Consider the following 12,809-nt stretch of genomic DNA (forward strand, 5'->3'; position numbering starts at 1 on the left):
CTTGAATACTGCATACAGATGTGGTCTCATCTCAGAAAAGATATACTGGCACTAGAAAAGGTTCAGAAAAGGGCAACTAAAATGATTAGGGGTTCAGAGAGGGTCCCATATGAGGAAAGATTAAAGAGGCTAGGACTCTTCAGCTTGGAAAAGAGGAGACTAAGGGGGGATATGATAGAGGTATATAAAATCATGAGTGATGTGGAGAAAGTGGATAAGGAAGTTATTTACTTATTCCCATAATACAAGAACTAGGGGTCACCAAATGAAATTAATAGGCAGCAGGTTTAAAACAAATAAAAGGAAGTTCTTCTTCGTGCAGCGCACAGTCAACTTGTGGAACTCCTTGCCTGAGGAGGTTGTGAAGGCTAGGACTATAACAGCATTTAAAAGGGAACTGGATAAATTCATGGTGGTTAAGTCCATAAATGGCTATTAGCCAGGATGGGTAAGGAATGGTGTCCCTAGCCTCTGCTTGTCAGAGGATGGAGATGGATGGCAGGAGAGAGATCACTTGATCATTGCCTGTTAGGTTCACTCCCTCTGGGGCACCTGGCATTGGCCACTGTCGGTAGACAGGATACTGGGCTAGATGGACCTTTGGTCTGACCCGGTACGGCCGTTCTTATGTTCTTATGCATGTAAGCAATTCCACCAACTACTGAAAATGTAAAAATGGGCGAGGTTACTTCTCGGGTTGTCTAGTTTCCCCAGGGATTTTCTTTGCTGAAGAGACGATAAATACGGGTCTAGTGTAGGCTGAGACTCTTTGTGTCTTTTGTTTGCTATTTCTAACGTTTTTTGGTTTTTGTTTGTTTTGCAGTCCCTTCTGCATCCCCAGAGATAGCAGCAGCCTGTGAGCGTCATTTGGACTGCAGTGTAGCCTCCCATTTACAACACAGACCGAATGCACCCTTCAGCTGAACTTCTCAACTCTAGGCACAAGTAGCAGCTATCACTACTACAGCTTGCACTGGATCTAGCTTTTAATACATTCTTTGTTAAACAAAACTCTGAAGGGTTTAATGTTTCTTTCTGGGCAGACAAAAAGCTCTTTTCCAGACACATTAAAGTGATAAGAATGACTAATATTTAACATGCGATTATCAGTGACATCTAATCCTCTTGTTATGTTGCTTTTGCTTTTCAGCAAAGTTAACCCTCGCAGCCCCAGAGAGATTTCCAGCAGATAGGAGATTGTCTGGTACCAAGGCACATGTATATGTTTCTCTGACAGAAGGTGAAAGGAGCAAGGAATAAACAAAATGCCTGTTACATAAAAGGGCATGATGCCTGCAGCCAAGGTAAGTAAATAAAGCCAGTAAATAGTCTGCATTGTTCAGGTTAGAGACAGAAATGTCTGGGGCTAGTCCAACATCTCCAGGGATCAGTGCAGATTGTGCTTGACAGGACATTTTCTAGTGCTTAGTCCAGGTTTGTTTTAGCCATTTCAAGCGATGGGACATCACCGCTAAATTGAGTGGCTGTTTCACCATCTAACAGATCTTCCTGTCAGCAAGTTTTCTTTTAATATTCAGTTCCAACTTCCCTTCTCTTAACTACATCCTATGACTTCTAGTTCTATCTCCTTGTACCACACTAAACAGTTCCCCTCCATCCTTGGGGCTACTTTCAAACCAGTTTTACCCTGGTGAAACACTAGTGCCTTCAGTGGAGTTACTCCAGATTTGCATTGCTGAGAGGACAATCTGCCTGTTGCTGTTTGCACTCATCAGACATTTGTAGCTGGTTTTCACGTTCCCACTTAGTTGTTACTGTTTAGCTCTTGTGCAAAGCACTCCTTCCAGCCTCCTAATAATGTTTAATGATCTTTGAACTCCTTCCAATTTCTCTACATCTATTTACCCGGAACCGAATGCAATAGTCCATGTGCTGGCTGTCTCCCAGATTATCCTAGAAAGAACTTATCTTTATCCTGCTTTATGCCATTGATACCTGTATGCTGTAGCCACTATCCCGTTGGTCTCTTTTCTCACCATACTGCATTGTAAACCTGTAGCTAATTTACGGCCCACTATCACACTTAGAGCTCTTTCTGCATTACTGCTTTTCAGATTTCTGGCTCCCACTGATTGTCTGCATTGCAGCTGATATTTCTCCAGCTATTACTAAGCCGACTATCATACTGTTATTTCCTGTCTTTCTTTCTATTCACTTTATTACATCTCTGTCCTCGCTTCTATTTGTATCACCTCCTGATTTAGTAACTTCCATGAATTTCATTAACACTCTGCTAGTCCCTAGAGCTGTAAGGTTTTCTGTTTATCATTACCTTTGTATGTGGCACATCAGCCAGTTTAAAATCCATGTGACAGTGCTCCTTTCCGAGCCAAATTGATTTAATGTTGCAAATAAGATTTCATGAGACATCGGATCAAATGTTTTCCTTGGTTTGTGTATATAACATCTAATGAATTCCCTTCATTTACTAACTTTGAATTTTTATCAGAAAAGCAATTAAATTTGTCTGGTCTGATTAGGTCTTGATAAACTCATGCTGCTCACTCCAGTGTTTCTATTATCCTCTAATAAACGCACACATATAGTCTCTTAATAGTTTGATGAGGAGTTAAAATGAGTTGTAGTTGACAAGATAATTTCTTTCCTTTTCCTCAACATCAAAACCACATTTGTCTTTTTCCAATCGCCTCGTACATCCCAAGTGTTTACAAATAATTATTTTGTATTACTCATATTGCTGTGGTGCCCAGAAGGCTCCAATCAGTATCAAGATGCTATTGTACAACACAGATCTAAGGGGTAGAATCTGATGCTGTTGCTTAGAGCAATGGCCTTCAACCTTCCCAGACCACTGGATCCCTTTCAGGAGGCTGATTTGTCCTGCGTACCCAAGTTTCACCTCGCTTAAAAATGACTTGCGTACAAAATCAAACATAAAAATACAAAAGCATCACAGCACACTCTTACTCAAAAATTGCTGACTTTCTCATTTTTAACCATATAATTATAAAATAAATCAATTGGAATATAAATATTGTCCTTACATTTCAGTGTATGGAATATAGAGCAGTATAAACAAGTCATTGTCTGTATGAAATTTTAGTTTGTACTGACTTGGCTAGTGCTTTTTATGTAGCCTGCTGTAAATCTAGGCAAATATCTAGATGAGTTGATGTATCCCCTGGAAAACCTCTGTGTACCCCCAGGGTATGTGTACCCCTGGTTGAGAACCACTGGTTTAGAGTGCATAGCACTTTATTCCACGAGTAATCCCACCATGGCTGGCTCCAGGGTTTTTGCCACCCCAAGCAGGGGAAGAAAAAAAAAAAGGCACGATCGTGATCTGCAGCTCTACCGCTGCCGTTTCAGTATTTGGCAGCAATTCGGTGGCTGGTCCTTCGCTCCGAGAGGGAGTGAGGGACCTGCCGCCGAAGACTCAGACATGCCACCCCTCACCGTTGGCTGCCCCAAGCAGCTGCTTGCTGGGCTGGTGCCTGGAGCTGGCCCTGAATCCCACTAAGTGAACAGTGTTGCTTCACTGGGTCTGGCCCTAAGATGACAAGTGACAGGGAAAGAAAACACTAAAATATGCGCAATGTGTATGCACAATTTTTATGTGCAAATATACTCAGTGGTATAAACCAATGCAGCTTCATCGAAGCCACTAGAGCTACATTGATTCCCACCAGCTGAGGATCTGACCCATACATTTCTCCTGGTGTTGCCTACAGCCTAGCCATCACTTGTTGGCTGATTTCTTGCCGCCATTGCAGCAGAACTCTTGAGAAGGTTTTAAAGGAGGAGAGAGCCCTGCTGCCCTTTGCATGGTTTCATGCACAAGGGGTGGTGTGGAAGAAGGCACAAGGCAGTTGGGACAGTGGGCAGGAGGGTGTTTGAGGCTGGGACTGTTGGCAGTGTGGAGAAAAGAGAGGTAAGGTCACAAGACAGTAGTGAGAGGGAGAGCCGTGAAGGGCCTCAATGGTGAGGAAAGAAGCCTGAACTTGAAATGGAAGCCGTGAAGGGAGGGTTCACTGATTCAGAAATGACTTCTCAGTCTATCCTGAGATTGTGCTCAGCTTTGAGAATCATCCTACTTGGTGCCAGTTACACCCACGACAGATCACGGTTGTCATTGTTGAGAGTGGGGGACATTGTGATTTACAAGGCAGTAAAGGTTATAATATGGTCATGTGTGATCAACCACCGCAAGAACAGCATGTGAGATTACTCCGAGCCTGTCAGGGACATGAGCAAAGAGGGCTCCCAACTCACTGTATCAGTGACGCAGCAATATTTGAACTGGCCTAAGTGGGGTCAGAGGGTTTGCAGCCACTTCTCTCCTCCTCTGCATAGTCCATTTCCTTTCACTCATGGTAACTGCATGTCCTCAATGGCAATAATATATGTGACTTAGAGCAAGCGGGCGTTTTGGACTTCGCAAAGCTGCTGCAGAGCCAGCTGTCAGATGCTACCTAAGCACAGTGAGCAAGAGGCATTGTCCCTTCACACCGTCACAGCTTCAGCAGGTTTTGAAGGGCACGAGCATCAAGGTATCTCTGACCAGAGTGCGTCACACAACACAATGCTACACTGCCTGCTGAGCTGCCCCCAGGACACTTTGCAAGCTTCTTCTGAGTCCAGTCACTTAACTCTGCCTGCAAACTCCATCAGAGTCTGTTAGGAACCTAGCCATGGCCATGAAATTCCATGGCTCTGAACCACTGCTGCATGAGGGAGTGACGGCTGTTTACGAACGGTGGATGTTTTCTTACTGAACCAAAATGAAAAGAAAATGTGCATCAAAAGAGTCTAGGGAAGAAATGACTTCTTTAGGGCTATCTCACGTCAGCGTGTCTGTATTTGGACAGGCTGTTTTCACAAATAGGTTAGGTGACTGCCCTGTTCTCAGAATCTGCAGCATGGATTCTTGATTTTGTGTGGGAAGCACAGTCTCAATAAGTTACAGTTGTTTGCACTACTGGATTGAAATAAAGTTCGGAGTCTGTGCAATGGATCACAGAAAAATAATTGCCTACTGCCTCCTATTTAACTCGGGCAGGTGGATTAACATGGTTGGATTGCTTTCAATTTTTGACCTACTTTAAAATGGTGAAAGTTTAAGGATTTTTCTTGTTTGCGTCTTGGGGAAGGATGGGCGGAGGTAGAATGGAAGGCAGAAGAGGATTTAGTTTCTCATCTTGTATCAGTCACTCTGTGTAAACTCTACAAAACTGTCCCAGCACTCCTGCATTCAGAGTAATAAAATCCCAGTGTTTTGGGTTTTGCTGCATTTCAAAACACATGGCTATGAACTGGAACTGTTCAGCATTCACCCAGCTCTTAGAGGAGCCTCTAATCATTCCCGGGCATTAGCCTAACATTCTGGCTCGAAGCTCCAAAAGGTGAGTTCAATCTATAATGCAGGTAACTCATCTGCAATCAGTTGGTTCTGGCATATTAATCCCACATCGACAGGGGTGGCTCCAAGCCCCAGCACGCCAAGCCCGGCGCCGCGAGGGCGGCAGGTAGGCTGCCCTCGGCGGCTTGCCTGCAGAGGGTCTGCTGGTCCCGTGGCTTCAGAGGACCTCCTGCAGGCGTGCCTGTGGAGGGTCCGCTGGTCCCGCGGCTTCGGAGGACCTCCCACAGGCACGCCTGTGGGAGATCCTCCGCAGGCAAGCCACCGGAGGCAGCCTGCCAGCCGTGCTTGGGGCGGCAAAATCCCTAGAGCCGCCCCCGCCCGTCGAAATGCCTGTATTGTAACCACAACCACTGAAACCTCATTAGCCAGCTTTGCACTCCACCCAGTTTCCTAGTTGCATCCCTAATCAGTGTGATCTGGGTCTAAATTCCAGACTGTTTATTAACCCTTTCATGGTTTAAATTCAGTCTGGGTGAAGGGAGAATGTGATGGGCATGAAAGAGTAATGCCACCAGCCTGGCCCAAGGACCCCATGCAGCCCATAGGCTTGGCACAGCTGTAACCCATGCACGGCTCTGATGATGGACAGAAATAATTGCCAGTTAAAGGTTCTTTTAAATGGTTTATCGTACCACTGACACTGGTTACCAGATCCACTGCTGGCTGGATGCGATGGGCTAGATTATGGCATTGACACTCCCACTGTCCTAGGAAAGGAGCATTGTGGAGATCCCCCGAAGCATGAGAAATTTCCCCACCTTGTGTGCATGAATTTGAACCATGAAAGGGTTAATAAGTGCTTCTTGTGCAGCCTTCACCCTGCAAGGATCATTGTGACCTGTCCTTTAATCAAGGAAACACGTGTAGCAGGGGGCCATTTGTTAAAGGGCCCTTACACCGCTGTGGCCCTTTGGCACACATTTATGCCTCTGGCATGAGGCTTTCCTAGGCTTACAGAAATACAGTCCTATTACCACGGGGAAGCTACTCATCCAAATATGTATCAGTGCAGAGATATTTTGAGCCTATTTATCACTGCTATTCATCATGAGAACAAAGGGAGGAAAAGGAAGAGAACAATCATTGTATATTGCCATATGATTTTCCATCCACAAGGACTATCAATTGCCTGAGGTTTCATATTGGCAACATGTCTCTCTCTGCTGTTTTCCTTTTTAATGACGTGAAACCTCTGAATACCCTGATTTGGACCTATGTGCATGTCAGCTGCTTGCCTTGCCTTCCCCACGGTAGATATTGCTTGGTGCCATTATAAAACAAGTCCAGTCAAGGACCCTGCAGACCTACACCCCCATCGGCTAGGCTATTCAGACGTAGAGAGCTGAAAAACACATGTTATCCACACACTGTTTAAAAATGTGCCAAATCTATGGCCATGCAATTTCACAGCGAAAGGACTAAAACTTAGCTGAAAACTCTTTGTATTAAAAACCTGCCTTGAGTCAAGGGTGGTGAACCAGGCGAAAGGGATGTTCCAGCTGCCCCAGGCTTGCTGAGGAGGTGCGAGCGATCTGCTATCAATGCTCTGCATTGTGTTATTTTAAAGGCAAGACTGTCATCTCCTATTGCGTTAGCATCCTTCAGAAAGTTATGTTAATTTCACAGATGACAGCCCCCCCACCCCCGCAAACTGGGCAAAACTCCTCCATGCACAACCCTTTCCTGGCCAGTGCAGGGATCTGAAAGGGGACTAAACATTTTCCCCTAACATGAAATGGTTCAAGTGTCACACTATGAGGAAGGGGACAGGGAAAGAGAATAAAATATCAGGGGTTAATGAAGGTCCTAAAATACATTAAAGCCATGCGTAAAACGAGTTAGAGCTGCTCCTTATCAATGTAATAAAGAAATAGAGCTTGGAAAGGCTCCAGTTCTCAGCCCATCAACCTGCCAGAGTAGCTGGGCTGGCTTCTGGGTAGCACTGAAGGGCTGGGGGAAAGAAACAACCCCCTTCCCTTCCCTATCTCACTGCTGGTCTGCAGCTCTGATGCTGCAGCAGCGTGCCCCCTCGGCAGGGCAGGAAGGTCTATGCAGCGTCTAAGCCAATAGCACGGCCCCATGTACATTGCTACCTGGCAGCCGCTGCTCTGCGGATGTCCATGCCACAGGGCTGCATACACCTCCCTCTTTATATCACTCCCATCCCACGTAGCAGAACTGCGTTGACTCCACTTTGCCAGGCAACACTCTGCATAGCCATGGTGGAGACAGGGCAGGATTTCCCCCTAAAAGATTAGGTTTGCCCACTGTCTTTCAGCTTACCATCCACCATCTGCTCCCTCCAGTTAGTTACCCTGAGGGGTTCACGAGTGAAATGTGAGGTTGGGATAACACAAACAATGGGAGGCTTTAAGTTCTGTTAGAAACAATATTTACATTGAACCCAGAAAACGCAGCGTGTTCCGATGCGGTTTTCAGTCCTCTTCAGAGCACAGCTTAGTAAGGGGCAAAGAGACCATAAATCCAAGGACGTGCATGCCATTTAAACAGTATTTACCAACAGTGTGAAATGATGCAGCACTGGATTTCCCTGTACTTATGATAGGAAATAGCTGTGGGATCTCAGCTCCTGTGGGCAAATGTTGAGTTTTTATCTAGTTACTGGTTTGTTCAATTTAGCTGGCTGGTACAGTATGAGCTCTGGGATGTTTCCAATCTCTACGGGAGATATGGTAATTGCATTATTGCACAGATGTGCCAAGTCCTGCACTGTAAACCTGGAACTTACTTCACTCCTTCATAAACTCAGTATTGAGGGGACTTCTCCTGTCTGGCAGGACAATTATGTAAATCAATACGGCAAGTTCACTGCACAGATGTTTAGGAGGCCTGAGAACCTGAAAGTTCATTCTGTCTTTTCAGACGACACCCTGCGCATTGTGCATGATTCATATCTGAAGTGGCATAATAAATCTTCGCCATGCAATGCTTGGCTCCTCACTGAGTGGGTGGAACTGCAGGCTGACAAATGTTTATAACATATGAACTAGTTGTGTTTATTTTACCCACTAGCCAGCCCCAATGAGAGGATGAGGAAAGCGAATGAGACGGCTGGGTGGGGGCATGGATGTTCAGATCAATCTGTTTTTTCCCCCCAAGTAAATTCAAATTTCTTTGCTACATTTGCTCAGAATTAAATACTCCATCTCAGAAACAGAGAATAAGGGGCCTGATCCAAGATCCATTAAAGTCAATAAGGGGCTTTTAATTGGTGCTGTCCTAACTGCTCTTACTGACGTCCCTGGTAAATCTCATTTTGACTTCAATCAGAGCAGAGTTAGTCCAGTGCTGAGCACTGTTGAAAATCCCACCTGTACAGTATAGTACAATGTCTATCCTGCTATTTAATAAGGCTGAGCTGAAAATGTGATAACCTCATGCAACATCTGCTCTGCAGCTAGCCAGACATTTTCAAGTCCAGTAAAACCATGTTTTCTTGTAAAGCTATTTCTAAATTCCGACGTGTGTTGGACATTGTGTAAAGCACAATGCTGCATCACAAGGGCAACCTTGCAAAGGCAGGGCCGCCCAGAGGATTCAGGGGGCCTGGGGCAAAGCCATTTCAGGGGCCCCTTCCATAAAAAAAAGTTGCAATACTTTAGAATACTATATTCTTGTGGGGGCCCCTGCAGGACCCGGGGCCTGGGACAAATTGCCCCACTTGCCCCCCCCATGGGCGGCCCTGTGCAAAGGGCTCAGTCCTTCCTGGTGCTCAGCCCTCCAGCCTGATCCAGCTACACACTGAGGCATGTGCTTAATTTTAAGCATGTGAGCAGTGCCAGTCATTAAAGTGCTTTGCTGACTTGGGCCAGAGTGTTCTGCACCGCGAAGGACTGACCCCCAAAAGCCCAATTCTCCTGTATACCAAACTGGAACATCTGGGTGGTTTTAAACCATTCCTATTGCCTCATAGAAATACCATTGGCTCTAAGGCTGAACAGCGGCACTGACATTATCTATGCTTAACTGGAAAGGCCAGATCTGCAGTTGGTGTAAATCAGCATAGCTCCATTGAAGGCAAGGAAGCTACTGATTTATACAAGCTGAAGATATGGCCCAGCTTCTGTGTATTGTGGCTGCTACGATATCTTTATTTACCCCAGGTGAACCCACTGGTACAAGTCTGAGTATGGTTAAATTTAATCTACTGTCAACCTTTAGAGGCTTAATAATTCTAAGTCGTGATGACAAAATATGTTTTATTGCAACTTTCCTAAATGGGCTCCACATTGTGTGTGATTCCAATTGGTTTTAGCTGTGGCATCATTACAGGGTTTGCATTAGAATACAGAAGCGATTTAATGCAAATATTTATTCTGAATGCAATCCTCCACTTTAGAGTTTCTTAACTGAAAGCAAAGTTCAATTGTCTACAGTTCCCTTAGATCAGAACCAAACCTCAGCAGAGTTCATGAAATGCAGAATTTCTACACTGGAAAGCCTTGCACAAGCCCTTGTGCAGCTCGACTCACTCAAAGAGACAAATATGTAATGTTAATTTCACTGGAAAGACGTAGCCCTGAATTCTGTGCTAAGTTTTTGAAGCCATATGACCTTGCATTAGTTATTAAACACTTACTTGACTCGCTATTGTCACAGTCCTGGGGATTGCACTTCTGGGTGTTCTCTGGCCACTGTTCGTGGTCACACAGGCTACTGTCTTCTTCAGCTTCACCAGTTTTTGTGTTCATGCACTTCACCTGTCGCCGCTGGATGCCACCACCACAGGTAGCTGTGCACTGCAGAAAGTTAATTAGCTGGGATATAATCAACTGCATCCAGAATTAAGGTTTATTTTTTATATGTTGCTGCTGGAGTTGAGACTTCACTTAAATATCTACACTCTACATCGCTAGTCACATGTTTAAAGTGGCACCCGAGCAAAATTCCTACACTGTCATTGTAGAACTTATTTCTCTTTTATCCTCTGCTCCAGTTAGTTCTGTTTCTATGGGATACAAAGGCATTTCTATTGTACATAACCCACAGTTTATCTGGTGCTGCTGCGCTCATTAGCTTCCGCTAAGTGAACAGACCGCTATTAATTCTGCTGACTGAGGAGGTGGGAGGCTTCTTGTTTGGCTGAACATGAGGCACAGTTAGCAACACACGTCCATTAACCTTCATTGTCTTCAGAGCTGGCCTGGTTGTCCGGTTTTTATAATGTATCTGGTCAAAACAGGACTTCTTTAGAAACAGAGTCTCCAACACCCCCCCCCCCCCCAGCGTGCCTTTTCTCAGCACAGCTAGTCAATGAGAAACTCTGTAGTGTGGTTTATTTTTGTCAATATTCTGTACAATTTATTGAAACTGAGTCACTCACAATACGTCTCCATTCACGCCTCAGATACATGGACACGGAATGGGACATTGGTCTGCACTGAAAAGTTTTACCACCATAACTATGTCAGTTAGGGGGGTGATTTTTTTTGCCGACATCGTTATATTGGGAAAAGCCCTAGTATAGACACAGTTATAGTGGTGTAAGGTGATTTATACCAGCATCATTTATTTCATTTTGCCAAACCAAAATAAGCTAGACTGGTAGAAGCACTTTTATACAGCTACACTAGGGGTTTTTGCTGCTTTAACTATGCCAGGATAGTTAAAGCGGCAAAATGTTTGTGTAGACAAGGCCTTATAAACTCTACTATCAATTGTGTGGGCTTGATTGCAGAAACCCGTGTTATAGACCAGGTAGTATAGCAGGTGTAGGCTTATCTGAGTCACAGTTAAGTCCCTGGAAAACTGCTGTTCAAAAATAATACACGTGATTAATTCACAAGAGAAATTCAGCTGCAGGAGACATTTATTTCCCTTAAACATTTGCTCACCTCTCCCCACGACCCCACTACCCATTTGGTACATGGGTGAGTGTTGCAGGGTCTCGTGTTATTTGGCCTTAGCATTTCATCACACCGTCCGAATTCTGGACACGTAACTAAACGCTCCTGCTCACCGCTGCCGCATGACTCAGAGCACTAAGGAGAAACAAACAAATCATCAAATTGGAATCGGTCTGGAGTAACAGAAAGGGAAAAACACCCCACTTACTTGTTTCTTATGGAATTACAGTGTGAAGTGGCCCTAAGAAAAATTTGCCTCCAGTGTTGAATGCCCATTTTTCTGATTATAACTATTGACTGCGGGTGGTTTCAGTTGTGGAAGTGAGGATACTAAACTGATTTGAAGTTTAACTCTTAGGCACACGCAGCTTTGTAAGAATACAGCAGATTTCAGCTCATAGACATTTACTACTTCCTCGATCCAAATACTTAGAGGGTCAGATTCTGCCCACAGCAAAGGTCACACAATACTCCCACTGACTTCTCATCAACGAGAGTCGCACAAGCCGAACTGAGTGTGGAATGTGGCCTACCAGCTGTCTAGTACTACTGTGTACTTCTTAAATAATAGCCAGTATACGCTGCACTATGAGGCTAAGCAAAAGTAAAAGCCAGCGAAATGTATTTGCAGGGAAGGGAATGAAAAATAAGTGCTGATGTGAAACACCACATCACAAACCAGACAAAAAAATATATTTACTGGATATACAGATAAGAAAATGAATGGGGCGTCTAGTGATAAATGGATCCAAGTTAGGAAGATATTTGACTGGGAGAGTGTAGAGTAAACAATAGATTTCAAGGCCTTCAGATTCCTTTATTTAGCTGACAGGCTACTTTTAAAGCTGAAGGCAAAAATGAACACGGAATAAAAGATAATGGGCTAATCCCATGCTGCAGTGTAAGCATGGGGGTTACGAAAGCAGGACTGTGCCAAGCTCAGACTGGCGGGGAAGGAGAAAATCGGTGAAGAAATAACATTTAATTAACCATTTAAACACTTTTCTGTGGAATCTTCCAACTGAAGATACCCTGGGATGCATCGTTTTGTGGCTTCACAAATACCAGAAGTCCCCTTGTAATCCCAGAATGCCTCTCCCCAACGATATCCCAGAATGCCTCATTCAGTGACATCTCCGGTAAACAAAGGAAAAACAGGAAAGGAAAACAGATAAGTCCCAAGCTATTTTGGGGCTGAGCGCCTTCACCAGCCTGTGCAGGGGACCCTCTGGTGGGCACCGCAGATGGCTGGCTTCAGCTGGATTCTCCTATGTCCAACAGGGGTTTGGAACACAGCACCAGCTTTATTAGTCTCCTAGTTTGTGGGGCTATTGATCTGCCTGTGGAAACTTATGGGGGCAAGTGGAAGAGAACATAGACCAGCAGTTGCCTACTGGAATTTCCATTAAAACATTCAACCCGCGTCTGAGATTAACCCAATTTTCATCACAGTTTGGCAGTTCATCATTTAATAGACACTTGATAGTGTTGGGTTATTCGCAAACAGCTGTTAAAACATTGAAAAGAACTTGGTCCATCTG

General features: G+C 44.6%; 1 protein-coding gene across 1 annotated transcript in view; it reads right to left on the reverse strand.

Annotated features, from left to right (window-relative positions):
- Window positions 1-12,809, reverse strand: part of ADAMTS7 (ADAM metallopeptidase with thrombospondin type 1 motif 7) — a 134,288-nt gene that overhangs the window by 31,072 nt on the left and 90,407 nt on the right. The window contains exons 22-23 of the mRNA XM_039490895.1: window positions 11,257-11,403; window positions 10,002-10,161 (exon numbers count right to left, since the gene is read on the reverse strand). Coding sequence (XP_039346829.1) covers window positions 10,002-10,161; window positions 11,257-11,403 — 307 coding nt within the window. The remainder of the gene's footprint in view (window positions 1-10,001; window positions 10,162-11,256; window positions 11,404-12,809) is intronic.

Source organism: Mauremys reevesii, linkage group 10, assembly GCF_016161935.1.
Source record: "Mauremys reevesii isolate NIE-2019 linkage group 10, ASM1616193v1, whole genome shotgun sequence".
Taxonomy (NCBI): Eukaryota; Metazoa; Chordata; order Testudines; family Geoemydidae; genus Mauremys; species Mauremys reevesii.